The sequence below is a fragment of the Vitis vinifera genome, chromosome 18 (assembly GCF_030704535.1).
Source record: "Vitis vinifera cultivar Pinot Noir 40024 chromosome 18, ASM3070453v1".
Classification (NCBI taxonomy): domain Eukaryota; kingdom Viridiplantae; phylum Streptophyta; class Magnoliopsida; order Vitales; family Vitaceae; genus Vitis; species Vitis vinifera.
Window position 1 is genome coordinate 28,802,245 of NC_081822.1, and position 22,484 is coordinate 28,824,728.

General features: G+C 30.2%; 2 protein-coding genes and 1 long non-coding RNA gene across 6 annotated transcripts; 2 read left to right on the forward strand and 1 right to left on the reverse strand.

Annotated features, from left to right (window-relative positions):
• The first annotated feature begins 368 nt into the window (after window positions 1-368).
• Window positions 369-5,564, forward strand: LOC100263169 (disease resistance protein RUN1). 2 transcript variants are annotated; one of them, XM_059735003.1, is made up of 4 exons: window positions 369-970; window positions 3,865-4,957; window positions 5,079-5,319; window positions 5,471-5,564. In XM_059735003.1, exons 1-4 carry the CDS (start codon window positions 492-494, stop codon window positions 5,476-5,478), a joined length of 1,821 nt encoding a protein of 606 aa, XP_059590986.1. In that variant the 5' UTR covers window positions 369-491; the 3' UTR covers window positions 5,479-5,564. The 2 variants fall into 2 exon arrangements, with proteins under 2 accessions (XP_059590986.1, XP_010665294.3); XM_010666992.3 differs by lacking the exon at window positions 5,471-5,564 and having other exon boundaries at window positions 371-970; window positions 5,079-5,432.
• Window positions 5,565-6,202: 638 nt separating this feature from the next.
• On the forward strand, window positions 6,203-7,560 carry LOC104878310 (disease resistance protein RPS4). The gene is made up of 2 exons (XM_059735004.1): window positions 6,203-6,709; window positions 6,776-7,560. The coding sequence occupies exons 1-2, from the start codon at window positions 6,428-6,430 to the stop codon at window positions 7,319-7,321; spliced, it is 828 nt and encodes a 275-aa protein (XP_059590987.1). The 5' UTR covers window positions 6,203-6,427; the 3' UTR covers window positions 7,322-7,560.
• A 1,774-nt stretch (window positions 7,561-9,334) lies between these two features.
• Window positions 9,335-21,924, reverse strand: LOC104878309 (uncharacterized). Of its 3 annotated transcripts, XR_785238.3 has the most exons (6): window positions 21,595-21,924; window positions 20,083-20,168; window positions 19,436-19,482; window positions 13,261-13,510; window positions 10,245-10,358; window positions 9,335-9,625 (listed from the first exon to the last, which is right to left on the reverse strand). It is a non-coding gene; the product is annotated as an uncharacterized LOC104878309 (long non-coding RNA). The 3 variants fall into 3 exon arrangements; XR_009465106.1 differs by lacking the exon at window positions 19,436-19,482 and having other exon boundaries at window positions 13,311-13,510; window positions 21,595-21,922; XR_785237.3 differs by lacking the exon at window positions 19,436-19,482 and having other exon boundaries at window positions 21,595-21,919.
• Between the last annotated feature and the right edge of the window lie 560 nt (window positions 21,925-22,484).

Below are 22,484 nucleotides of genomic sequence, written 5' to 3' on the forward strand. Positions count from 1 at the left end.
CTAATTATTATTATTGTTGTTGGTTATTGCTGTGGTTATAAATTAATTTATAAGTTAAAATTTTAAAATTAATATTTCTAAATGTAAACAATAAAAAATAAGAAAAATTGATAAAATGTTGATTACCGATGGTGTGGGATTAAGGAATGAAAAAGCTGCAGCATAGTCCAAAAGTGAGAAAAGAGGCAGGCAATAGTAGTCAGTGTTGACTTTGATGTCCACCTTCTTTCCTGGCCTATTCACCTCTCACAGAAAGAAAATGCACCGGCCTTTCCATGAAGCCTCGCCCTTTGTTCCAAACACAATGCATATAGGCATTGACAAAATTAAAAACTAAAAAGAATAAGATAAAATAAGAAATATGAAAGTTCCTAGGAAGATTAGAGGAAGCTCCTATGTTAAAAAGGTAGAGAGATAAAACCTTCCCACAACAACCCAGAATTTTCTTAGTGTCTTAGAATTTGGGACTCACAACCAGATAGCTCCCAAGAATGGCTTCATCAGGCACCTCTTCTTTTCAATGGAGATGGGATGTTTTTTTGAGCTTTAGAGGGGAAGATACCCGCTTCAATTTTACGGATCATCTTTATTCGGCTTTGACGAGTAGGTACATCCACACCTTTAGAGATGATGAAGGACTTGAAAGAGGAGGAGAGATTCAACCTTCACTCTTGAAAGCTATTGAAGATTCAATGATTTCTGTGGTCGTTTTTTCGGAAAACTATGCTCATTCAAAATGGTGCTTGGATGAGCTTGAAAAGATCATGCAGTGCAGCAGAGAAAAGGGCCAAAAAGTTCTACCAATTTTCTACCATGTGGATCCGTCTGATGTGCGGAAACAAACGGGAAGTTTTGGAGAAGCATTTGCAAGATACGGGAGATACGGAAACGTCACTGAGGAGAGGGTGCTGAGATGGAGGGCGGCACTGAGCCAAGCCGGCGGTCTGGCTGGATGGCATGTGATGCATGGGTATGTAACGTATGTTATATAACTACTCCATCTCTTCCGTTTTGAGTTGCTTTTTATTCATTCACAACTTAAGTCACAATTATGTTTGATTTTTTTAAGTGTTGAAAACTGAGTTTGATGAAATCGGATAAGCATGACCAAAATTAACTGAGAGTCCGTTCTTGGCATCCCCATTGCTCACTTCCTATATGCTTGTTTACATATTAGAAATTTAGGGCGTCGAATTAGCAATGCTTTTTTCTACTTGCTTTTAAAAATTATTTTTAAATTAAAGAATAAAAAATGATTTTTTAATATTTTCTAAAAAGAAATAGGATTTGGTAACTCGTCTTTAAAATTACTTTTCAAAAAACAAAAAAATAAAAATAAAAAACCCATTTTGATTAATTATTTTTAAAAGTAATTTTACTATTTAAATTTTATCAAAAAAATTGTGAATTCAATTTTTATGATATTAATGAAATTTAGTTCTTATTAAACTAAAAATAGTTTTCTAATTATAAATAAATTAAAAAATAAGTAGTTTTAGTACTAAAATAATGAATTTTATATATATATATATATATTTATACAAAAATGATAGTATTTTAGTACATATTATAAAAATATGATCATCTTTCTAAAGCTTAATTGATTTTTTATTAAAAGAAATAATAGTTTAAAATTAATAATATTTTATTCAAAAAAAATTTAAAAATAAATAAAATTTAATATTTAAATATGTAAATTTTTTTATCACATCTATATATTTACCATTCAATTAAGGACATAGTATTTTGGATTAGTTTTTTTTTTTTTTTAAATTTCAAATTATCTTAAAAAAGAGAAGATTCATTAAAGAATTTATGATATTAAGTCTCAATTTATTCAAAAAAATTTTTTTAAATAAATAAAGTTTAATATATTTAATATGTAAATATGTAAAAATTTTATTACATCTATACATTTACCATTCAATTAAGGACGTAGTATTTTGGATTAGTTTTATCTTTAGTTTTTTTTTTTTTTTCAAATTATCTTAAAAGTGAGAAGATTCATTAAAGAATTTAAGATATTAAGTCTCAATTTATTAAAAATAAATAAAGTTTAATATTTTTAATATTTAAATATGTAAAAAATTTATTACATCTATACATTTACCATTCAATTAAGGGCATAGTATTTTGGATTAGTTTTTATATTTAGTTTTTTTTTTAATTTCAAATTATCTTAAAAATGAGAAGATTCATTAAAGAATTTAAGATATTAAGTCTCGTTTTGGATTTTATTTACCTAGCAAGAAAAATTGGAAAATATGGTTATGCGCTTAGGAGAAATAGTAAGTTATAACTTATTATGTATTAATTTCGGTTTATTATTTTTTATAGTACTTACGTCTATTTTTGAATTCTATTTAAAATCCATTTTCCAAGCGACAAAACTCATAAAAATAAAGTTATGTATTGGAGATATAAGAGTCATTTTGGACAGAATTTAGATCATGAATTTCCACTACTAATTGTGTTGTGTTTCGAATTCTATATATTTTTTTTAAATTGATAAGCTTGCTAACAAATAAAGAAAAAATGATTCCACAAATTAATTAAACAATAAAGTCATTTTAAACTAATTTTTGTTTATAAATTTTTTATATTAATTTAGTTATTATTTGAGTTTAAAATTATTTTAAAAAATTACTGAACTTATTTATGAATAAAAAAAATATATGAAGTTTTGCTTGATTTGAAGTTCATTTGCTTGGTAAAAAAATTAATAAAATTTGTTTTCTATATTAGTTTTGAGTTTTGTAACTTTCCAACATTAATTGGATTGGTTTTTGAGTTTTGATTTTTTTTTAAATTAATAAATCATATATATCAAGTACCATTTGATTTGGAATTTATTTACCTTAAGAAATTTAAAAGTTAAAGTAAATTCAAATAAATAAATAAAGTGTAATTAAAAAGGAATCATATTTAAAAATTTTGATATTGATCGGTGGAGAGAGAATAAAAGAAGAAAGACATCTATCGGACTTTGTTTATTTTTTTATTGTTTTCTTTTTTAAATTACTTCCCAATGCTTTTCTTTGTTTTTATAAATATGTAAAAATAACTTCTATTACTTGTTCTCCAAAATTGTTTTTTATTTCATCTTATTTTTAAAGATTATTTCTAGAGAATGACCACCAAACTGACCATAAAATTTTTAAAACAGGGTTTTAATTTCAAAAAGAGAAAAACATTTTTTTAAAAATGTTTTTGAACAAAAATTTAACTAGTTTTAAAAAATTAAAAATTTACTTTGAGTGATTCTTGAAAAAACACTGTTTAATGGAATCTTAGTCAATTCTTTGTATTCCTGATTGCTCACCTCCTATTTTAGCACTGTATTTTTATACTTATTTTTAAAATATATTTTTAAATTAAAGAACAAATACCATATTTTTTAGTATTTTTAAAAAACAATGGTACTTGATAACTTGCTTTTAAAATCACTTTTCAACAAATAAAAAATAAAATATTCATTTGGATAAATTATTTTTAAAAATAAATTTACTATTTAAATTTTGTCAAAAAATTTGTGAATTCAATTTATATATAATATTAATGAAATTGAATTCATATTTTATTCATTATTAATAGTTTTATAATTACAAATAAATTTAAAAACAAATCATTTTTAATACTTTAGTATTAAAATCCTTTTCATATATATATATATATATATATATATATATATATACAAAATGATAGTATTTTGTCTCCAAGATAGTAATATTGATCAGAATTAGGCATTAGGATAAATCAATTGATAGCATGACAAATATTGAAATTAAACATCATCAATTTATTTTTTCCCTGCCTTTCTTATAATTAATTTGTGGTTCGAATATTGTGCTTTTTATTTGGCAGGTATGAATCTCAGATTATTAAAGTAATTGTTCGACGCATTTCGAAAATGCTGATCAGTCGTCCTGAACTCTTATTTATTGGTGACAACCTGGTAGGAATCAATTCCCGTTTGGAAGAAATGTCGTCACTATTATGTATGGAGTCAAATGATGTTCGAATGATAGGAATACATGGAATTGCTGGAATAGGCAAGACTACCCTCGCCAAAGGAATATACAACCAAATTGCTCATCAATTCGAAGGTGCTAGCTTTCTTTCAAATGTTGCAGAGGTAAAGGAACACCGTGGATCGCTTAAATTACAAAGACAACTTCTAGCAGATATCCTAGGGGAAAAAATTGCACGCATAAGCAACATTGATGAAGGCATTAGCTTGATAAAGAAGACGCTTTGCTCTAGAAAGGTTCTTATCATTCTAGATGATGTTAGTGCTTTGACTCAATTAGAATTCTTGGCAGGGAGCCGTCACTGGTTTGGTTCAGGTAGTAGAATTATCATAACATCGAGAAATAAACATTTACTCGATGTGCTTGAAGTTGATGGATTATATGAGGTTCAGAAATTAAAATCTGAGGAAGCTTTTAAACTGTTTAGTTTGTATGCGTTCGAGGCAGACCATGACGATGGGTTTTGGGAGCTCTCCGGACGTGCATTAAATTACTGTGATGGACTTCCGCTTGCTGTTAAAGTTGTGGGAGGTTACCTGCGTAACAAGACGGAGCTTGAATGGGAAGATGAACTGCTTAAGCTAACAACAGTAGGGCAGATTACAGTCCAATATGTGCTTAGATTAAGTTACGACAGACTGGAACACACAGAAAAGGATCTATTCCTTGATATTGCATGCTTCTTCAGAGGGAAGGACTCAGATTCTGTTGGAAGAATACTTGATAGTTGCAACTTCTCTGCAATTGGAATGAAAGTTCTCAAAGATTGTTCTTTCATTAGTATTTTAGACAACAAGATAGAAATGCATGGTTTGATGCAACAAATGGAATGGGAAATCATTCGGAGAGAATCACCTGGACAACCTGGCCAACGGAGTAGATTGTGGAATCCAGAAGATGTCCATGCTGTGTTGACACAAAAAACGGTAAGAGACAAGTGCCTGAACTTATTTAAACTTTTAAGGCATTTAATTTCACTTAAGAAGTTGCTTATGTATATGATTTTAAGCATTTTGTGCTTCACTTATCCCCTGTTGTTGGTTTTAGGGGACAAAGGCAATCGAAGGAATATCCTTTGATGTGTCGGCATCAAAAGAAATACAGATTACGTCTGAAGCTCTTAAAAAAATGACAAACCTTCGACTCCTCAGGGTCTATTGGGATGGACTTTCATCATATGATTCTAACACAGTGCACCTTCCCGAAGAATTCGAATTTCCTTCCTATGAATTAAGATATCTTCATTGGGATGGATGGAGTCTGGAATCGTTGCCGTCAAATTTTAATGGTAAGAAACTGGTTGAACTCAGTTTGAAGCATAGCAGCTTAAACCACCTTTGGAAAGGGAACAAGTTATGATCACTACTTATTCTCAATAAATTTTGAAGTTCTTCCAAGAAAATTTATTCAACAATTTTTCTTTTATTTTTATGTTACAGTGTCTTGAAAATTTAAAGGTCATGGATCTCAGTCACTCTCGATACCTGGTTGAATGTCCGGACGTGTCCGGTGCACCATCTCTGGAGACACTAAATCTATATGGTTGTACAAGCTTGCGTGAGGTGCACCCATCAATTGCTAGGCTGAAAAATCTTAAGATCTTGAATTTGGGAAACTGCAGGATGCTTCACTATTTTCCCAGAATCATTGGATTGGAAAAACTTGAAGTTCTTAACCTCTCAGGGTGCTCAAGACTTGAGAAGTTTCCAGACATCAAAGCCAATATGGAGTCTTTATTGGAGCTTCATTTGGAAGGCACTGCTATCATTGAACTTCCCTCATCGGTTGGGTATCTCCGAGGGCTTGTTTTATTAAATATGAAAAGCTGCAAAAACCTTAAGATCCTTCCTGGCAGAATTTGTGATTTGAAATCCCTCAAAACTCTCATCCTTTCTGGCTGTTCAAAACTAGAGAGACTTCCAGAGATCACGGAAGTTATGGAACATTTAGAAGAGCTTCTTTTAGATGGAACATCTATAAGAGAGCTGCCCCGTTCAATTCTTCGTCTCAAAGGTCTTGTGTTACTGAATCTGAGAAAATGCAAAGAACTCAGGACTCTTCGAAATAGCATTTGTGGTTTGAAATCTCACTTTATGAAATTGAGCGGGAGATTGATGCAAAAAAAATTTGAGCGGACTCTTCCAATGAGTCAACTTTGAAGATGCAAAAAAAAAAAAAGAAAAAAAAGAAAAAGATCTCACTTTATAAAATTGAGCGGGAGATTGATGATTTGTAAGAAAAGTGATACCACCAAGAGTTTCAAAAAGCTCACATAGAAGGTGCTTGATATGGATTTGCTAAAGTTGGAGGAAAAGTAAAACATGAAGAAGAGAAAATTTTTGTTTACCTTGTAATACTTGGACCGTCTGGAAGTATTAAATCTCAACAGAAACTATATGGTTAGCATACCTGCAGACATCAGTAGACTTTCTAATCTGAAAGTTCTTTTGGTGAGGCAGTGTGAGCAACTTCAAAAAATTCCGAAGCTTCCACCAAGCATAAAATTATTAGATGCCTGTGATTGCACATCCCTGGTGTCTTTACCGACTCCATCTCGGATAATAAGCCCACAAAACTGGTTGGTTTCCACTTGGCTTCGTCCTGTGGAATTCATGCTATGGAATTGCTCCGGACTATATCAGGATCATGTGGCAATGGCATTAGAGACACTTCATCAGGTCTCTCTCTCTCTCTCTCTCTCTCAATGGTATTATTATATTAACATCATAAAATGCATGGTGCAGGAACTTTTTCCAGAAATAGGATACAGTATTGTGATTCCTGGAAGTAGGATTCCAAAGTGGCGCTGGCATGAGAATATGGGAGCTTCAGTTTCAGCAACCCTGCCTCCACATTGGCTTGACAATAACTTCTCGGGGGTTGCTCTATGTGCTGTGTTTGCACTTGAGGAGGGCGAAACTATTCAGCGGCCTGGTGAGATTCGCTGTAATTTTGAATGCAGGGAAGGGCCTTATTTCAGTCATTCCATCACTTGGACACACAGTGGAGACCGAGTTGTTGAGACGGATCACGTGTGTATGATGTATCAGCCTCGCACTCAATTTGTCAAATCAAAGTCTACCCATGCCAGTGTGTTCAAGCACATCAAGGTTTCTTTTAGTCTATCAGGGGCATCCCATGAGGTGAAAAAATCTGCGATCCGTCTTATGTACGCCCCAAATACAAGTGGTAACAAAAGAAAATTCCTCGCAGCCCCAAATACCGACATTGATTTTAGGGATACTCATATATTAAAAAAAAAAAAAAAAGGAGTGAAAGAAGATCAATAGTTTTGGTCCCTTTAATTGCCCATTATCTTTAACTTCTTATGGTAGGTCTCTCTAAATTATAACAAATTGAAAAGAGAAAATTGAGAGAGAGAGGTCCCTTGAGAACTTTGATTCAAAGAGTTGGAAGAAAATAATAGGGTTTACCGTGTTCTACAATTGAAATGTGTGGATTAATTCTTTTAAGAGAACTTTGATTCAAAGAATTAGAAAAAAAATTTAGTATTTACTGTGTTCTACAATTTAAAGGTGTGAATTAATTCTTTTGAGAATATGAGTGATTTCTTCAAGATAGGAGTTAATAATGCAATGAGTTATTTTATAATTCCCTATTTGTTATCATATGTTTTTTTTAAGGTATCAAAATATTTGAATTCCCTAAAATGATTTTGAAGTGATATTTTCTTATATATACTGATTTGTTCATTGGTTCATAAAATAAATGGGGAATATCATATTTGTTTGATTGTTATGCAAATGAATTTTATCTTTTTCAATTAATTAAAATAATTATGAAAACTTTGGATGTCAATGGCTTGGGTCAATAAGGGTTAAGTTATTGACCTTCATTACCCTTGGTTGGGATAGTGATGCAGAGCAATCCTAGTCAATACGGGTGTTATTAGTCTTTGGTATACCATTAATTAGAAACCATTCCATCTATCAGGAAGAGGAATAATATGTGGTTAGTCACTTAGATCAAGTCCAATTATTTGGGCATTGTGATATTATGAGGGACGATAATAAAATGTTTGTTTATAAAACTTTTTTGAATATGAATTAATTATGCAAAGTATACTTATTGGTTCTATCTTCAAATTGAAATTGTTGAATTTTCTAAAGAAATTGAATTTTATTATTGAATTAAATGAGTTTACCTATAAATTAATTTATGTAAAAGAATTCATATCTTATGAACTATTTTTCCTTATTGAGTTGTTGAGTTTATCCTTTTATCTATTATTTTAGGGTGTTTCTATTAAAAACTGCTTTAAATTTGATTTTATTTAAGATTCTTAACCTAAGATTGAATTCAGTTATGATTTCTAGAATTTTTATCCAAGTGTTTAAGATTTTTTTTTTTTTTTAAACTTTGGATTCGTTAATTAATCGCGCTCATATGTTGGGTTCTATGGGTTTATATGTAAAATGACAGAGGCCTCCATAGCCTTCGGGTTCGGGTGTCATATTATTAGTTTAAATTGATTTTGAGTTCATTCTAATGATTAAATTTTTTTTTTCTAATTTTAATTAAACCAAAATTATTTTAAAAAATTATTAGACTCAATGCAACAAATCGATTCATTTTATTTAGAGTACTCTATTTGTTAACTAAGAAAATATGGACAAATTCATTGAAAATTAGGTACAAATAAATACACATAGGGTTCAATCAAACACATACACTAATAGTTTAAACTTAATTAAATAAATAAGTGTACACTACGCATTGTTCATGCATGCACTATATCATACTCAAATAAATATTACTTTGATAATGAAACACTCATTATAACTTTTTGAAGGGGTTAATGAGTCTTTCACAATTTTATAACGGGAGGTAGATTTTAAATCAAACAAGACTTAATTTATTAAATATTCAATAAGTTGAATAATTTTTAAAAATGTTTAAAAACTGAAAATTTAATCCCATTAATACTAAAATTTCCTAAACTAAACTTATATAAGTTTAGTTTATATATTATACTTCCCTAATTTTCTCATTAAGCAAATAAACTATAAATTAAGGTATAATGCTTTGAATTTTTTATGAGTCTCTTGATTTAAAATAGTGATATTTATTTTCCCTTTACGGCTATTTAAACAAACTCCAAATCAATCAAGACTCAATGCATTACGTTTATTAAAAGGTATAGTAACTTCTAAAAGTTATTTAGAGATGGTAGAATTTTTTTCATTTTCCAAAATATCGTATAAGCAATTAATAAATATATACTTCTAATGTAAAAACTAAGGTAATTTACATATATATTTTTTTTAAAAGGACTCTGCTTGTGTTAATAATATATTTTAGACAAAATATTATTATGCATTATCATTTTTTTTAATTTTCTAATTATTTATAATGAAAGTTATAATTTATGAATTTATGAAATATTCATATCCATGTCTTATAGCATGTACTAAAATATTGCAAGGTATAGCAACAGGAGCAGAATCTCGAGGGAGAGATGAGAGTAATGTTGATGAAGGCACAAAAAGTGGCTTTGGTGGTGTCCGATCGTTCTCTCCTACCCATCCTGGTCCAAACTTCACTCCAGGGGGCAATGCTCTAAAACTAGGTATCTGTAGAGATTGAAATTTGAAGGAAAATCAGTAACCCTTAAATTTATTTATTGATCGATGAAGAACACATCTATGAAATCTTCACTGATTTTACCCCTCTCAGTAATCATATTCCAACTGATCAAACAATTGATCCTCACAAATCAAATAGAAATTCCTGAATTACTTGGGCATAACTGAATACATCCCTTGGGAAGTGAGGGATTGACTGTAACAAGGAGCCTTGCTTGGATCAAATCTATAATTATGAGGATCATCAAGCAAGTATTATACCACATAACCACATTGCCAGAGATTATGTTCTTCTTCCAACAGTTAGCCAAGGCACTAGCAGCATGACCATTTCCATGTTCTTATTTGAAATGTGGTTAAGTATATATATATATATATATATATATATATATATATATATATATATATATATATATATATATAAACAAGAACTCAGAAAGAATTCATGTGGTATCAGTACTCTAAATTTCTTTTCCTTTTTATTTTCCCATTCTAGTTCCTAGGAAGCAAAGAAAGTTGCCTAATGAGCTTACATTGCAATATTAGATATAAGCAAGAGGAACCAAAATGAACATTATCATAACAGGATTAATAAAAATGTATTTACCTTATATTTTGCTAAATCATTGATTCGATCTTGAGAATTCTTTTTCTCCTTGACTGTGCATATTAATTTCTAGGTAAGTACACATTCTTCTCTATCATGGACCTTTTCATATCACTGCAATCCAAGCAAAAATGAAAGAAATTCGTTTGAGATTATATTTAAATATGGGTTATACTTGAGAATAATCCAAACAATAATGGAGCTACATAGATACACATTATTAACAGGCAGTATGAAACACATAATGGAGCTTGATTGAATCAACCAAGGTCCTTATCCAAAAAACCACTTAATTAAGCAAAAAGTCATGCAAACTCCATCTAAGGTTAAATATTTTAAATAATCCTTTACCATTGATTAAGATCCTTAATTCATAGACTAAAATCCAAATTAAAAAAACAAAAACCTCCAATAATTAGACTGCATTTGTAAAACATTTATGCCTCTTCATCAATGAAGATCATCCCATTATATGATAAATTTTCTAGGATTTGACTCAGATATAGAAACAAATAAAGCAAATTCACCCTAGATTAATCATTTCAAATCATTTATGATTCAAAATTAACAAGAACTAGAATCTCGATATACTTAAATTTTAATTTCTCATATTAAAAATCAAAATGAACTTTTAATTCAAAATATTAAGGTTTAAAACTTCCATATTGTAATTAAATTCTAATGATTTAATTATTCAAAATACCATTTTTTTTAACCTTTAAAATGTGTTTAATAATTCTATCAAAATATATCATTCATGAGGCTAACAAAGAATCAACATTTACATACTATTCACCCCAAATAATTAAATCTCCTAACAGAATAGCAAATCTAGGAAGTAGATCTCATAAAATCAAGTTAATAATTTAAGGACAAATTAATATACAACACTCTTCATCTAAGCTAAATAATCTGAAATAATTCAAGAAATATGCTGATTAATTAATCCAAAAATCCTAAATCTAGTTGAAAATTTTACTAACCATTAATCATTATAATTGCTAAGTATATGAATGAATATACTTAGGTTTCAAAATACTTTCCTTTTATTAACTCAACTTGGTGGCATGATTAAGAAATCGAATTTTCTCCTTCTACTCATGAAGTTTATGAGTCAACTTTGAAGATGCAAAAAAGAAAAAAAAGAAAAAAGAAAAAGATCTCACTTTATAAAATTGAGCGGGAGATTGATGATTTGTAAGAAAAGTGATACCGCCAAGAGTTTCAAAAAGCTCACATAGAAGGTGCTTGATATGGATTTGCTACTTAAGTCAGCAAGTTGGAGGAAAAGTAAAACATGAAGAAGAGAAAATTTTTGTTTACCTTGTAATTCGAATGGAGCACTCAATTTATAATGGATAAGTTCATTTGAAGATTGGGATGATGCCTAGGGTTGGAATTATGATAAGATTATGATAACCCTTATCCCATGTTATCCTTATCACTCTTAGGATTTTATAGTCGGTAAGCCTTATCTAAAAGGAAATTTGGAAATATTGTGATCCTTTAAAGGGAAAAGGGCCTCGGTGGCACTTAATTGGAGTGACTAGACCAAAATAACAACATAAATATGCCAATTTGGGCAATTTAGCCTTAATGATTGCCCTGGATCATCCTCGCCCTAGCAGCTCAGGCCTAGACTGAGATAAGCAAGCTTAAGTTAGTTCACATGAGCATAGCCTAACTTAATTAGGCATATCTAAGCTAATTGGTATGGCCCCCACTCAACCTTGTTAAGGAATCCTTGAAAAGGCTTAGAATGGCATGATGACACGGGCTTGGGTGAATATATAGGCCACTTGGACCTTTCTTAACTTAGGCCTACCTAAGCATATCTAAGTAGGTAGTGGGCTAGAGTTGAATTTTGTAGACAAGATGCCATAGGCTCAAGCTCATATTATTTGTGGTACTTTTTATTGAGTAAATTATATTTTAAATAAATTAATTATATTCTATGGGTTAAGCTACTTTAAGTTTCACGAAGTTACACCATAACATATCAATAATTAATTCTTGGGTTTTATTGGGCTATTTGATTAATTGAAACCCATCTTATGGCTAATTAATTAAATAGGACCAATAAGCTAGATTAAGTGACCTTAGCCCATATTTTGGGCCCTAGCCACTTGTCCATTTCTAGCCTATACAAAAGCTTTTAGAGTTTAGGGTTAGGCTAACTCTTAATCTCACACCTAAAAGAATTGTAGTCTCCATCTTCCTCAATCTAAGTGTTAATATCCAAATAGGAGTCATTGGGTAGAAGACATACAAGAGGTCTTCAAGAGCTTCACGAAATTGGAGAGAAATAGTGCGCAGGAACATCCAAATTCAATGGTATGGTATATGAAACTTAAAGATCCTATTTTTGAATTGTTATGACTTTCACTGTGCTAGGTTTGAGATGCCAACAATGCCAATTTGGAATCTATGTGATGCGAATAAAACTTCCTAGCAGCCTTAAGTTTGATATGAGTCGTTTTGTAGGGGCAAAGGTTGCATTGGACATGTAGTTCTTCCAATCACAAAGAGGAATTGACTGCTATCAAAGATAGGGTTGAGTTTGTTACTAGAAATTCTACTAATCTATATTTTTTCTTCTAGTGTTTTCCAATCGTCTCTCCTTTCGTTACTTTTTTTATGTTTCTGTTTTTTAGATTATTCTCATTCATAGTAATTAAGAAAGATAATAACATTTATCTTTTATGTGTTTCTTAGCTAAAAATGAAGAAAGAAACATAGAAAAAAATTTCATACAATTTTGAAGAGAAAAATGAATATTAAAATGTACCTTTTGGTATTTGACCTCAAAACAAAAACTAGCATATGCTTGAAAGCCATTCTCATCACTTTCTCATAGCATTTATTAGTTTTTCTAAAAACAATTAATATTGAACTAAGAAATGGAAAAAATGAAATGCATTTTCATCATCTATAGTAACATTTCACAAAAGTTGTGTGCTATTAAAACCATTTAGTCATTAATGTCTACTATAAAATTTGAAAGCTTTACTCTTACCATCTTCTTGCCATACGAGCCATTTTCAATTTTTATGATCATATCCTCACCATTGAATAAGTTAAATTCAACTACAAGGCCCATTTATCACTAGTTGTTGATTTGAACCCTCCTTATCTGTTGGGATGAGCGTTCTTCACACCATCTTTCCTATTGATCCATTGGAAATATGGCTTCAGCTTCCATTCTTCTCAAGGCCAAAGATGCTTCCGCATCTTATCAATCGTCTAATGCTTTCCTTTCTTATCCACTACAAAGTTGAAAAAAAAAAAACATGTAGATACTTATATAGTTTCTGAATAATACAAAATCAGTTGTTATTTAGGGAAAATTTAAAGTTGAGATCATATTTAACTTACAACAAACTAAGGAATGTTACATAACTATAAGTTATGTTTGTTATTTTGATTAGAGATTTTTAGGAACCTAAGATTTGGGTATAATATATATTATCAAATTAACATAGGAACTTAAAAATTAAAATTATACCTAACAGATTTGTACTCAATGTTTGTATTAAAAGTTGATTAAAGACATGGTTTTGAGTATATAAATACAAATCAATGATTTTACCTTGAATTTGAGCTAGGGATAGCAACAACATGGGTTCAAACGAGTCGCCTCCCACATCCTAAACCCATTCCATTTACACAAAGTAATTCCTATCGCCACCCTAAAAAAAAATAAACAAGATAGGATGAGGTAGATATGAGAATTTCCTATACTTGCCCTACCCCATTTGATTTTTAAATTTTTTTAAAAAATTACATTAAAATTAATATAATTTATAAATAAGTAAATATTATCATTTTTGTAACTTATTTTATTAATAAGTAATTTTTTTATTTTATATGTATTAAAATAGGAAAATAAAAAAATAATTAAATTATTTTTAAAATTAGTTATATATAATCAAAACAAGGCAATAGTCAAACCTGCCCTAAACCCATCCCTAGTTTAAAGAAAAATCTCAAACTCACCCCTAACTCTTTTATCTTAATTCCAAACCCATCCCATTAAAGGCAGGGTAGGGTGAGGTCTGTACTAAAAAAAACTTACCCTATTGTCATCACTAATTTGTGCTAAGACCCATTTAGTGGACAAATCAATGTTTTTAGCTTCAATTTGTGCTAAGGCACAATTTAATGGACTAATTCTTTATTTTAAAGAAAATGCATAAGTAAAGAGAAAAAAGAATATTTAAGAGTCAATGGAGAAAGATAGCTAAGAAAGTGTTGAAGGAAATATGACTTAGCATGATTACTAAGAGTGTAGTTCAGTATTAATGAAGGAAAAATTATAGTATGAAAGGATCATGGCATAGTCTTGCAATTTTTGAAGATTAGAAGTGTAGTTTAAGTGCAAGAGGACATCTTAGTTTGATATTAGAAAAGCTACGAGGAATTAGTAAATCAAAATTTCCATGTGGTTATGAAGACAAAATCCCACATTGAATTTTGATGTGTTACAAGCATAGAATCAAAATGTGGATATGAAAATCTAGACAAACAGTATCTATTGATGCGACCATTTGCATACATCAAAATTTTGATGTGGTGGAGAATGAAGTAGGAGCTCACATTGAAATTTCAATGATCAAATTAATGAGAGGGTTAATATATTGAAATTTTGATTTCCAATGTAACATTATATTGAAATTTTGATTTGTGGTTCATGTCAAATAGATTTCCATTACAAATGATCCTTTTTTTATTCAAGGTGAACTTTAGGTGAGGCAAAAGTCTTGTAATAGTTACTTTTACACTTGTTTTAATGATAAGGCGTGATGAGATGTTGCCACATAGCTTATAACTTTATTGAGAATCTTCTAAACATTTTTGTAATTAATATTTTGAATTTAGTTTAGAGCTTTTTGTATTTTTCTTTTCCATCCACTCCATTTTCCTGCATTTTTTTGGCTATAGAACATAGGAACCAAGGTTGAATTTCTTATGATTAGTGGCTATATCTTTATATATCTAGAGAATGAATGCATTTAAGGGAGAATTTCAATGATGAGTATATCTCTTGTTATGAATTCTATCTCTATTCTCCAGATTCTTGGATATCAATTAGTAGTGCGACAAAATTCTCTTTGGATCTATCAAGACCTGATATCTTTGATGGTTATATTGGCTCACTGAATGCTCATTTTTTTTTATTTGATTTATTAATCATAGACTTTGATTAAGGATGTGCAAAATCTTATATTACGTCTTGAGATGAATTTGGAATTAGAAGTTGCAAAGACCTAAATTTGAAAGAGATATATATATCATCTTGAAGAATGCCAAGATTCTATTCTTAGTAGAAATTTGATCTTAGATGTGTGGCCTTTTATGAACAATTTCACCATCTTGTCATTTACTTTACACTTCTTACTCCATTTTTCTTTAGAATTTTATCTCAAAAAGCATATTACTTCTAATTTGTAATAAGTTAGCCTAAATATGTAAATCAAATAGTTTAACTTCAATTCTATTGACTTGTTCACATGAGTCTCCATGGATCAATAATTGAAAAGATGTACTATATAACTTCTCATTTTAAATTGTTTTGGTTGGGACAAAAGACTTGTGCAATATAGTTTTGTAAATTTGGGATTGTTGGACATTAAACAACTATCATGACTAGACTTATATCTACAAATTTTACCATAAATATATTCATTAGAATGTTAATGGAATTTAACGCTATGGTAATAATCACTAATATTATTAAATATTTACCCTAAATATATTCTTATATGCAAATATGTAGGACCTCTTGAATACTCGCTGGTTGCCATCTATTTTTTCTTACTATTTATGACCCAAGGTTCTATTTTATCATCAATCTAATCATCAATTACATTTTTTCCTTTTTTTATCCATGAATAGGTATCTTTACTTATATGACTTAGACATCTCATATTTCTTGAGAAAGTGATTTAATTGATAGGATTTGGTATGATACTTATGAGATCGATAATATTGATGACATTGATGTTCAAAAATTTCTTCTTAGAACATATTAGTTTGACTCCACATTTGCATATATTTCGTAATGTTGTGTAACTAAAATAAGTGTCTCATAAAAATAAAAATAAATAAATAAAAATTTTCATATATGTATACTATGTATTTCTTAGTCAAATTTTTTTCCCACATAATTAGATCTATGGAAACAACTATTTTTTGGGAAAAATGCAGCCAACTAAGGAAAAATGAAAAGCAAGTCTTCAAATGAAGTTATAGTTGGCAAAAAGATTAAATTATTTGTCCTAAGAATGAACAAAAGCAACAAAATCTATACTTAGTATATTAGGAGTCAAGAATATGTTAGTTTAAGTGAATAAACAAATCTAAATATAATAGCTACCTAAAAAATTTATGGTGACCTTAAAATTTTTAGTGCCTAATATATTAAATAAATATCAAAAGCCTCATCAACATTGTTGGTGATAATATGTGGATGGGCCATAAATTTGAGAAATGCATAAATGTAAGTATTTAACAAGTTGGATCTTAGTATGCTATTGCTAGCACAACCATAGCATCATAATAGGCTATGCTTCCATTATTTGCATCAACTATATCCTATGGTCTGTTTTGAAAGTTGGTGTTTGATAAGAAACCAAATGTAGGATGATACTTAGATCCCTAGTAGTAGAGCCCTTAAGGCCTAGCTCAAGTTTGGGAGATTCTAGGTTCAAGTCCCAATAAGGATAAAAATTTACTTATAAAAAGAAAAAACAAGGATCCCCATAAGTGGCTTCATATGGTCTAGTGCTCAAGTTATAAAAGGATTTTGGTTTTATTTTAGCAATGAAGCAGCATGTAAATCAATCAAAAGTGGAGTCAAATGAGGAAAGAGAATTGGGTAAGAATGCAATGGACATCCAAATCTAGCACGGGTGGATTTTTATCGAAAATTTCCTATAGCCTCATTGTGAATCTAAGACAAATACCTCTCATGTATTGTGGATTAAACTATACTATTAGGCTTGATTTGTGTTTTTTCTCATCACAAATCTAGTGCAGGTAGATTTTTGTCATTGTGATGAACTCACACCACCATCTAATTTCTAAGACGAATACACCCCTAATGCATTGTGGATCAAACAAAACTATTGTGCTTGTTTGGTATTTTTTTTCTCATCATAAATCCATTCTTATGAGTCCTACAAAGAGTTTAGGTATGAGATAAGACATTTCAGCGGTAACAAAAAAATTGAATCTATTGTATTTATCCATAGACTAAATTGGTTGTGGACTACTATATGAATATAGAAATAAAGCTATTAAACTTTGACAAGTTACTTTCTCTTAGAAAACAAGTCAAAACTATCAAATTTGAGGGTAAGTCTGTCTAATGTAAGACATGAGCTGATGAGTTTCTCTTCTATTCTCTATATAAGAGAATAGTGGAAGACAATTTGAAGATTTTGGAAATCTCTCTACCTCCTCTCTTTTTCATAAACCCTAGCATCCTAAGTGCTTTTTTATGCACTCATGGAATTGCAAAAGCCCTTCAAGAAAACCTTAATTCTCTTGTATTGAATAATTGAGGAGAACTAATTAACATCCCCTAGTGCACTAAGATCTTGAAGAATGTACATTGTTTAAAAAACTTTTAGAGTTGAAACTAGGGGTATAAAAAGGTGTGATTTGATTAAGTTTTGGAAAAGAATTTATCAAAACCGACATGGTTGTTTTTATTTGAATAAAACAAAACCAACCTTTTAGTGATGAAAAATTGAGTCAAACCAACATTGTTTAATGTTGGTTTGGTTTAGTTAAATGATTTGTTGGATTCAAATTAATTTAGATTTTAAATCCAATTGGTATAGCTTTTATCAATTTGGAGATAATGAAACAAAAAATCAAATCAATTAAGTCAATTTTTAAAATTCCCAAATCGAACTGATCTTAATGGTTTTTTTAAAATCAAACCAATTTGTTTGAATTTATTGGAAATTTTAACAATCCTAAGGACATAAGGCTTCTATTTAGGGTCCAGTTTTCCATACTATAGTTTAGTCAATTCCTTCCTTCTACCTTATTTTGATTTTGTGCTTGAACTATATTTAGGGGAGTATTCAAATGACTGTGAGTTGTGTGGAAACCCCGACTATGAGTTTTATGTGAATACTCTTATCATGTGAATGCTTTTATAATTATTTACCATATAAGTGATCTCTTCTCTACGTTCTATATAACTAATGACTTGGGGAAACATGAGATATAGTCAACTAATTTAATTTTTGTCATGATGCAGAGTTAGAAATGATGTTTAGAGATCAACATGATGCTATTAATTCATAATTTTGATTTATGAAATATGAGCATGCCATGACTATCCTAATGGTTCCAATCATACATGTACTCATGTTTCCTCTATCGTTGTAATTTTTCTTTTCTCAAGCAAAACCTAGCATTTAGGAAGCTTCAATTTGAGGATCAGCAGTTCCATAACAAGCCCCTAAAACTATTGTGTCTTTGCCTCTAGACATGGAGTCCATTTGTCTTTTCTTCTACTAGACATAATTTAAAACTTGGGTTGTATTAGAGCCATAAGGCTTAATCTCTTAGTCTTTTTGTTTTCATTAGTTTGGAACTTTTTTGTTGTTTTCTAAACATTCTTTCCATTATTTTTCATATTTTATTAAACATTTGATGTTGAGCTAGTGGCTACACAATTGGTCTCAATCTCATGCGATCCCATTATCTTTGTAGCCCATCCTCAAGGTTAGGGTTGCCACACTTGAACCTTGTTAAAAATAAATCCTTTTGGTAACTCAATTCCATTTACGGTTAATCAACAAGTTATATTAGTATGCTATGTTAATTAACAAGTTAACACTCACTTGCCATTTGGTATGTTGTGTGGGATATTTAGACTATCTTTGGGAAATATTAGAACCTAGCTAATGCAAATGAAATACATGGTCAAGTTAATGATGCTATAAAGAAATTGTTCCCCAACCCCCTCCCCACCCCCAAAATAATAATAATAATAATAATAATAATAATAATAATTGTAAGTAGATCAATGGGTTAGTTGGATTAGTCCAAGTAAAAATGTCCTACTCTTACAAGCTAGTAAATATAAGACATAAAAACTTAGTAAAAAAAAAAAATTGGCCTTTCTATAATTTTAGTATTGCTAATAAAATTAAATGTAAAATACATACCTTCTTCCGACTCCGCTCATGCTATTGTACTTTCCAAAAAAACAAACCTAAACAATAAAAAAAATATATATGTTTTATCTTATTTAGGATAACAATGATTTGTAGCATCACCATATTGAAGGAATTACTTAATTTCTTAGGATGTTTGACATAATTGCTTTGTTGTCATACCTCTTCTTGACGAACAAATGATTATGTCTTTTATCTTGTTATACCAGTATCATTATACTCCTTTTACATCATACTTCTATAGCATGAAGTAAATTGACTTATTCAACCACTTGTTCCTGACACTAAAAGGGAAAATATACCACCTTATCAAATGCAGAGTAATGAATTATGAAATACAAAATTTTTTTATGCATTGAAGAAGAAATGACAATAGACTCAACTTGGTAAGGTCCTTCTTCCAAGTAACAATTCAAATAAGTCATCTAGCCCAGAAACACTAACATCATCTTCTAGCAAAGTACATATTTCCTCTAGTGCATTACAACCCCAAAGATAGATGTCGACTAGATATTAGAGTTAGAAATTCAAGTCGCAATCCACACATTTTTAGAGGATCTTAGCAAGTTCATGAAATAAAAAATGATAAATGTCTCATCATTTCTAGAAGTAGAATTTGAAAGGAAAAGAACCCATACCTCTAGATGAAGGTGACATGTTCTTATCCGTAGCGTTTCCAGACAAGATGCTATTCATGAGAGAATTATCACCTAAAACACTAACACTAACACAAAGAAGAGTCAAATTTGGAAATGAAAATTTTATCAACAACCATAATTTCAATTTCATTGTCATATTGTAGGGACTTTTGAATATATATCAAAATCATAACATCAAATCTTGTATTAAACAATGTTTAAAAAAGGTTGAGAAATGACACATCCATCTCCCTGACCAACTTAAAGGTTAAAGGACTTAGTCGTATACATCCAAATGGAAGATATAGCAAATAATTGTCCCAAGCACATTAGATAGGCATGTTACTTGGAAACCTTAGGATTTTTCTTTGGAAAATCTACTAAAATTTATAAGGCCCAAAACATATTGAGAACTTTCAAACTCTATTTTAAGGGAAAAAAATTGGATTTAGGAAATAAAGGTAAAAATAGTCAATTTGAGCTTTTGATTAATCAAAGCTTAGTCATGACTGGTGAATTTGTTGTTATATCTTCAAAACCCAAATACTCAATTAATCAAAGATGAAACTTCTTGCTTGATTGATATGCATTTCTTCATAATCAATATGTAAGTTTTAGAATACCATTTAAAAAAGTCTTATTTCCAAATTAAGAGTTCATTTTAAGGCTGCTTTCTATTAGTCTGAACTTCCTTAAAAACTAAAAAGAAGAAATAGTAAACACTTTCCAAGGAATATTTTGGGAAGATCAAGTACATCTATGTTTAAATCTCTTACCCTTATTTCTTAAACTGAGTCATCACATTAAAGAATGCCTCCCAAGAGGCTAGGCTTCACTAAGGAATATGGGGGCAAGTCTTGGGTTTTCCCTTTTTTCGGCTCTGCCCTTGTAGGATAACACTTTCCCACCACCAGACCAAACCCAAGGCGACTTAGGGTCTGGACTTCATCCCCATCTATTAAAAAAACTAGAATCTTGCTGCTACATTGTCCCACCTCAAATATGATCTAGGTTATGCCAAGATGCATGGACCTAGGCCATTCCCTTTTTTATTCACCACAGGTACATCACACAAAAAGAAATTATAAGAAAAAATGAAAAGCAATTTTAGAGATATATCAAGCCCTATGTTCTAAAGCAATGACATTTGCAAATTGCATGTGGAAGAAAATCAAAGAAAATTAAGCACATTAAAAACAAATCCACTAAAAAAACAAAGAAGAAAGAAATGAAATCCCGTTAAAACCAAATTTACCAAAAATAAAAGAACTCAAATCTTGTGAAAGGTTATGAACTTCAAGCTACCAAGATCAATGAAATCTAGATGAGGAAATATATCAAAGAAAGCAATCATGCAAAAATGGAAATGAATTGAAGCATGAAAAATAGAAAATTCCATTACATAATGGATAAAAAAAGGCAACATCAACAAAATCATGATATCGAAACCTCTAAAGCCGAAAGAAAAATATATTTGGAAAAAAAAAAAAAAGGAAAAGATTATGAGAATACCAGGTCTGGCTGTTCTTTGAATGTCATCGAAGCAGTGAATCCTCCTAAAGATGAAGGGTGTAGAGGGAGAAACGAGGAGTTTTTCGAGAAAGGGAGAAAGTGAATTGCGACTCAAGAGATCAAATCAATGGCGGCAGAGGCTGGCTACGGAGGGATAACACATTTGGGAAATTAAGGGTTAGTGATTTGGGAGGCAAATGGGTGTGGTTATGGAAAGAACTGAGTGTAGAACACGTCTTTGGAGGTTAGATCCACGTAAGAGATGCGCCCACATGTCCAATCCACTGTCAGATTTAAAATTTCAAGCTCCTACTATGCTGATATTTTTTTGGTGGGTTGATATCTCTCTAATTTGGTAGGTATGTGCACAAAAAATAAATAAAGACAAATACCTCCTTAAACGCATACATTTAATTATCTTCTTTTATGGGAATGAGAATATGGAATGTGAAGCGAGCACAATCTCTAGTCTAAGAAAATAGTCCATGAATTTTCCTCATGTAACAAATAAAATTTCTCTTCAAAAGTTATGAAGTTAAATTAAGAGTTCATTTATTTGGAGGATGTTATAAGTGCAATCTCCATTTTATTACCCTTTTTTTTTATGAGAGCTTGAAGAAGTTTGATCTCAAATAAAGATTTTGGATGATGTGATTTTACGGGCACTTAGCTTGGACATTTGTTTTGAATCTTGAATTGACTTAAGTTTTGGTTTGAATCGAGCTTTGATTTGACCTAAGTTTGATTGCAACTTGGGCCTCAATATGACTTAAACCTTGATTTATACAACATTGATTGATGAAGATGAAGCTTGAAAGCTAGAAAATTTTAAAGATTTTTATATTTCAAATGAACTTTGAAGAAATTGAAGATAATTTGAAGAAACTTTC

Excerpts from the sequence above, each read along its gene's own strand:
- LOC100263169 (XM_010666992.3), top strand. The coding sequence starts at position 492 with ATGGCTTCATCAGGCACCTCTTCTTTTCAATGGAGATGGGATGTTTTT. Across the intron at positions 971-3,864 it reads GGATGGCATGTGATGCATGG|GTATGAATCTCAGATTATTA; the intron begins GTATGTAACGTA and ends TTTATTTGGCAG. Across the intron at positions 4,958-5,078 it reads CTGTGTTGACACAAAAAACG|GGGACAAAGGCAATCGAAGG; the intron begins GTAAGAGACAAG and ends TGTTGGTTTTAG.
- LOC104878310 (XM_059735004.1), top strand. The coding sequence starts at position 6,428 with ATGGTTAGCATACCTGCAGACATCAGTAGACTTTCTAATCTGAAAGTT. Across the intron at positions 6,710-6,775 it reads CATTAGAGACACTTCATCAG|GAACTTTTTCCAGAAATAGG; the intron begins GTCTCTCTCTCT and ends TGCATGGTGCAG.